The sequence below is a fragment of the Salvelinus sp. IW2-2015 genome, linkage group LG13, assembly GCF_002910315.2.
Source record: "Salvelinus sp. IW2-2015 linkage group LG13, ASM291031v2, whole genome shotgun sequence".
NCBI classification, from domain to species: Eukaryota; Metazoa; Chordata; class Actinopteri; order Salmoniformes; family Salmonidae; genus Salvelinus; species Salvelinus sp. IW2-2015.
Window position 1 is genome coordinate 10,415,155 of NC_036853.1, and position 6,767 is coordinate 10,421,921.

At 45.2% G+C, this 6,767-nt stretch overlaps 1 protein-coding gene across 1 annotated transcript in view; it reads left to right on the forward strand.

Moving 5' to 3' along the window:
- LOC111971827 (protein unc-13 homolog A-like) overlaps positions 1-6,767 on the forward strand; it is an 89,507-nt gene that overhangs the window by 72,778 nt on the left and 9,962 nt on the right. Inside the window, exons 36-39 of the mRNA XM_070446356.1 lie at positions 12-135; positions 4,800-4,856; positions 4,982-5,062; positions 5,775-5,922. Coding sequence (XP_070302457.1) covers positions 12-135; positions 4,800-4,856; positions 4,982-5,062; positions 5,775-5,922 — 410 coding nt within the window. The remainder of the gene's footprint in view (positions 1-11; positions 136-4,799; positions 4,857-4,981; positions 5,063-5,774; positions 5,923-6,767) is intronic.

Below are 6,767 nucleotides of genomic sequence, written 5' to 3' on the forward strand. Positions count from 1 at the left end.
TCTCCTGCCAGCCTGACGCTGTTTGCTAAGATCTGTGAAAAGACGGTGCTGAAACGTGTTCTGAAGGAGCTGTGGAAACTGGTGATGAACACTATGGAGAGGACCATCGTCCTGCCCCCTCTCACTGACCAGACGGTACGAACACACACCCTTCTGAGCATGCAAATATTCATGCTCACACTCACATGCACGCAGTCACTCACACTCACATGCACGCAGTCACACACACTCACATGTACGCAGTCACAAACTCACATGCCTGCAGTCACATACACTCAAATGTACGCAGTCACACACTCACATGCCTGCAGTCACATACACTCAAATGTACGCAGTCACACACACTCACATGCCTGCAGTCACATACACTCAAATGTACGCAGTCACACACACTCACATGCCTGCAGTCACACACACTCAAATGAACACAGTCACACTCACATGCCTGCAGTCACATACACTCACATGCACATAGTCACACACACTCACATGCACGCAGTCACACACACTCACATGCCTGTAGTCACACATTCTTTGATACACACACACACACAGCCCACACTACCAACTGCTACACAGGCACAAACCACTTCTCAGTATGGGATGAGAACCAAGACAGATCAGAGTTATTTTAATTCAAGGGATTCATGCTCTGATATGTGGTATGTGAGGGAGATATATTTAAGAAATAAGGGCCGAGGAGGTGTGCTATATGGCCAATATACCACGGCTAAGGGCTGCTTTTTGCACGATGCAACGTGGAGTGCCTGGACACAGCCCTTAGCCGTGGTATATTGGCCATAATGTCACAAACCCCCGAGGTGCCTTATTGCTATTATAAATTGGTTGCCAACATACTGTAATTAGAGCAGTAAAAATAAATGTTTTGTCATAACCGTGGTATACGGTCTGATATACCACGGCGGTCAGAAAATCAGCGTTCAGTCCTCGAACCAACCAGTTTATAATGAATATTTTATCAGTACATCAAACTCTCTCCCACATACGCACACAGTGAGCAGCCAGGACAGTCATTAGACAGGGAAGAAGTAGGGCTGAGATAGATGGCAGACATTTTGTGTACATTATAAGATGCTTACAAGTGACTGTATAATAATAGATCTGATTAGTGATTATTAATTAATGATGGGCCTGATACGGCCCTCTCCCCGGCCCCCCAGGCCACATACAAAAAGACCCCCACTCTTCCATTCACTCCATAGATTTTGGTGAAACCCAAAAGTGGAAATGGGAAGTAGTGCACAATGTCATTCTAACCCTGTTCTCCAGGATGGTGCTCCTAGTCACAAACTAACATCTAAACTCAACTACTTCCAACTCAACAGTGACATTGATACAACTGTTGAGCCTTTCATGTTGGACAGCAGCCGGTATATTTATTTTGCTTTTGATATATCTGTTCTCATTTTTGTTTGGTAACAAAAGAGCCTCACATCATTCTATAGTAGTATGGTTGCCCTGTATCTCTATCAGTTAGACCCGCCTAGTGTGGGTTTGTCCCACAGGGGCAGAGACAGAGTCCAGAGGGGGTGTTACAGTTCCAGTACCAGTCTCAGTACTGTAGGTCACTCTGTCCCTCTGTCCTATCCATCTGATATGTGTATTACTGCTGCTTGGAGGATTGATCTGGGGCTCTGTGCAGCGTCACTGACCCTCCTTTCTGGTTATTACATCCTGCTCCACTTGCTCTTCCTCCACAGATGATTGTAAGTACGGCACTCCTGCTTGTCAGTGTGTCTGTCTGTCCCACAGTCCGTTAGTGAAGGGTGGTCAGTCCTCTTGTTATAGTGGCTGCAACTGTCCGCCTTTTGTCCCCAACTCCTCACTCCTCCTATCTGTCTCTCTGTCTTCTACCTGCTTCTGTTGTTCCTCTCCTGTTCTCCTCTCTTCTCCTGTCCTCCTCCAACCTCTGTTCTCCTCTCTTCTCCTGTCCTCCTCCACCTCTGTCTCTCTCTCTGTCTCCTCTCTTTCTCCTTCCTCCTCCACCTCTGTCTCTCTCTGTTCTCCTCTCTTCTCCTGTCCTCCTCCACCTCTGTTCTTCTCTCTCTTTTCTGTCCTCCTCCACCCTGCTCTCTCTCTTTCTCCTCTCTTCTCCTGTCCTCCTCCACCTCTGTCTCTCTCTCTATTCTCCTCTCTTCTCCTGTCCTCCTCCACCTCTGTCGCTCTCTCTATTCTCCTCTCTTCTCCTGTCCTCCTCCACCTCTGTCTCTCTCTCTATTCTCCTCTCTTCTCCTGTCCTCCTCCACCTCTGTTCTCCTCTCTTCTCCTGTCCTCCTCCCACCTCTGTCTCTCTCTCGTTCTCTCTCTTCTCTGTCCTCTACCTCGGTTCTCCGTCCTCCCCTCTGTCTTCTCTTCTCCTGCTCTTCTCCTTCCTCCCTCCACTCTGTCTCTCTCTCTTGTTCTCCCTCTCTTCTCCTGCTCCTCCTTCCACCTTCTCTGTCTCTCTCCTCTGAGGTGACAGCTGCATGGTGCATTCCTGACTGACTCAGAGAAGGCCCCACTCTCCCCCATACAAAACCCTCCATCGGACGCCCCCCTGCCTCCACTGCCATTTGCCCTGCACCACCCCCAGTGTTGCCTTGTTCTTCTCTTGCATATTGTTCCCAGGACTCCCTTTCTGGGTGACTCTGACGTCTGTCGCTATAACCTGGGCCTGCCCTATCCCCTCTTCTTTACCCCCCCCCCCCCCCCATCTGTTCCCTGTTTGAAGTGTATCCCCCTGCCCTATGTGGGTTTGTTGCTTGTATCTGATCTACTCCAACTCCCCTGTAGAAATTCTCCCAGTATGTCTCTGCAGGCCTGCTGTGTTGATCTGTCCTGGTTTGGTTCCATGTCCTGTTGTTGTAGAATGATAGTCATAATAGCATAGTGATAAGCTAAGGTATATACTTTCACCAAGGCTGGTCTATACCAGAAGTGGTGTACTACACTTGTGGGGGTTAGGACTGGTGACACACACATACACATACAGTAGACATACAGTAACAGTCAACAGTTTGGACACATCTACTCATTCAAAGGTTTTTCTTTATTTTGACTATTTTCTACATTGTAGAATAGAATAATGAAGACATCAAAACTATGTAGTTACCAACAAAGTGTAAAACAAATCTAAATATATTTTATATTTGAGATTCTTCAAAGTAGCCACCCTTCGCCTTGATGACAGCTTTGCACACTTTTGGCATTCTCTCCCTTGAATGAGTAGGTGTGTCCCAACTGTTGACTGGTAGTGTATGTCTGAGAACCCACTTCTGCTCTACATCACAGAAACCCTCTCAATGCTTTAGATGTTGTTGTGTTTCCTCAATTGTATCGTCCCTAGTCTGTAACATCTGGATTTCTGTTTTTTTTAACTTACTTTTCTAGAATAACTAGAATTGTTCTAACATTGTTTAAAAATATATATTTTTTAAATGTTTGAATCTCTCTGGTGGAGATGTTTCTGGCCGCCGGTGGCCTTCCGTCTTTATCTGAAGCTGGAATGGGCTCATTACCAAGACTGCTCAATGATAAATGATAAAACATGACAATGATAAAACATAGACCTCTGGATTACATTATGTTGATCCATCGATTTTGATCTGTAGATTTTGCTGGATTACATTATCTGACCCATTAGAAATGAGGACTGATTGGTTTTGAACCATATCCATTAGCCTAGCAGTTACTAAGATGTCCGCTCCATTAGTCAGTCAGCCAATCAAACTGTGAGGACCCTTCCTGAAGTATTAACCAATGTCCTCTCTTTACAGGGGAGGGTGAAGCTTGCTTGTCACAGTGATGTAAGGACTAAACCCACTCTAGCTCAATGTGTCTTCTCTCCTCTGTCTCTTTTCTCCGTTTTTTCTCTCGCCTGTCCGTCATATTCAAAGCAGTGGAAGCGATCGTTTCTCTCTTTTGTTTTTTAAATGGGGTTCCTCTTTGCCAGATTCCCGTACAGTTCTGTCTGTTGTAGTCCACCCCCTGTAGACGTACCTGGAGCTACCTGTATCCCAGCCTCCGCACAGCCCAACTACTGTTGGAACATGGAGCGTTGACATTACAGTACATACCGTTAGCACACTAACAAACACCCCAAAGGACAGGACTGCTGTTTGCTCGTTGCCTGACCATGACCGCTGTTCCTCAACCGACTTGCATTGAACGTCCATGATGGCATAAATGATTTGATAAGCCACATTTATGAGATGAGAGTGAACCCTTCTTGGTGTTGTCCTGTCGTAGGAGTATAATGGTTTGTTTGTTTTGTCTGTTCTCTATTTGAAGAGTGTTCTCTTAGAGATAAGATGTAACCGCAGAGTGATGGGTGCTGTGTGGGGCAATTAGTGGTATATTCTGAGTATTAAAGAGTCGTCATAGATACAGGATATATCACCACAGTGCTACTGCGAAGGCTGTGGGCTTGGTTGAACCTCTGCATTTACTGTCTGTGTGAGTGTGTATTGTGTGCGTTTGTGTGCTGCTGCGTGTGTGTGTCTCTGTGTGTGTGTGTGCTCTTACTTACAATAAGCTGAGCTCCTGTCTTCTCTTGCTGTGTGTGTGTGTGTGTGCGTGCGTGTGCGTGAAAAAGATAATGACTAGTATGACAGCTAGTATTTCTGAAAGTCCTGTAATGTGTTGAGTGAGTTTTGGAGTGTGAATGTGAACATTTTCCGTCTTTTGTGACATGACGGTAATCTGTGTGACTGTTACCCTGCGTCGTGATCATAATGAAGTCCTCTTGCCTCTGTTCCCTCTATCTCTCTCCCTCTGGTTTTACCTCTGCTCGCCTCTAGGGAACCCAGCTCATCTCCAACGCTGCCAAGCAGCTGGGACAGCTCTCCAAGATTAAGGTACCGCACATCTTGTCTCGCGCCACATTAGTACTGTCTGCATTTAAAAGTTCTGTATTTAATACTATCTGCATTTAAGAGTTATTTCTTTGTGTTGTTAACCTGTCTATGTGTGTGTTCCTCAGGAGCACATGGGTCGTGAGGAGGCCAAAGCCCTGTCCCCTAAACAGTGTGCTGTGATAGAACTGGCCCTGGACACCATCAAGGTACAACTCAAAACTACTGTCTTTCTCCTGAACCTAAGCTACAGTCACACAAACACACACACACAAACACACACACTTTGACCTGATCAACTACGACTTTTTAAAATATACATCATATTATATTATGAATAGGGTGGTAATTTTAGGCCTTCCATTGAAGTCAGTAAAAGGCTTAGGCTAGTACAGTTAAACAACCCTAATCTAGAAAAATGATTTTCAAGATGTATGAAAGACTCATTTTCCCAGCCATGTCCTGTCTAACTGTAGCAGACAGGTCTGTGATTCAGTTTGAGAAGGTTTCCTGTGTAGCTTGTGTAGTGTGATTTAAGGCAGATTAAGCTAAGGTAAATGTGGCTTATTTATAATGGTCATTTGAATAAGGGCTTGTTAGTGAGCCAATGGCAACTACTTCTCTGCCTGACACTGAGAGTATAGTATGCCTATGGAGTACTAAACCATAGAGTGCTAACATAGTCGTGTATCAGGAAACGTCAAGGTGTGGCTTTCAGAAAAATTAAGTAGTAGGAATGAAATGTCTGTATAATGTCTGAAATGTATCTGCATGTCATTTGTTTCAAGGGCATACGGGTGTGGGTCTTGTAGTGCATACTCAACACACTTCAGCCTAGTTTGGAAACAACTATAGTCTGACTCTGTGTCCTCTCTCTCTCCCGCTCTCTTTCTCTCTCTCTCTCTCTCTGCCGTACTGTAGCAATACTTCCATGCTGGAGGGGTGGGTCTGAAAAAGACATTCCTGGAGAAGAGTCCTGACCTGTTGTCTCTACACTACGCCCTGTCCCTCTACACCCAGGCCACAGACAAACTCATCAAGACCTTTGTTTCATCTCAGATCGCACAAGGTAGGGTGCCTGTCCAACCCCTCTTTCCCCCCTGTTTCTCTCTCTCTCTCTCAATCTCTTTCTGCCTCTTCTCATTTCCTTATCTTACTCTCAAGTCTTCCATTTCTTTACTTCCTTCCTCTCTCCTCCACCTCTGTACAGTCAGTTTCTCTCTCACTGTGCTTAATGGACATGGATGTGTGTAATATGGCCACTTACTGAGTGTAATATGATGCCATAGCTCCGTGTGTCCTTGTTTGCCTTCTGTGCTGGTATGTATCAGAGACATTCTCTAACATATCCTGTGTTGTGGTTACTCCAGAGTTTCCCAGACACCCACTATTTTATTTCCTGTTAAATATTTCAGTGGCGTTGTAGAGCAGAACCAACTGCTTTGGAGGGGTGCTTTCTCTCCAGGTTATAAAACATTTAAGTCTCTAGTCAGGCTCTCCGGGAGCTTAAAGAGAAACCCGTTATGTGATCAGACAGGTATTTGAGATTGAATTAAGGAGAGATTCTCCTCTCCTCTTTCTTCTCCTCTCTCCTCATCCCTCCTCATCCCGTGATATAACAGTGATGGTGTATTAGGTGGTGGAAACATTGACATGGTCTCTGAACGCCTCTGGCGGGAAATGAATGATCATTTGAAATGTAATTAGAATAAATATCATTGGTGATTTTAGAGAATGCTTAACCACACTTCATAGCAATGGCACAGCCGGAAGGAAAGCTGTGTGTGTGTGTGTGGACCACCATAGACTGTGAATGATGATCACCATAGACTGTGAATGATGACCACCATAGACTGTGAATGATGACCACCATAGACTGTGAATGATGACCACCATAGACTGTGAATGATGACC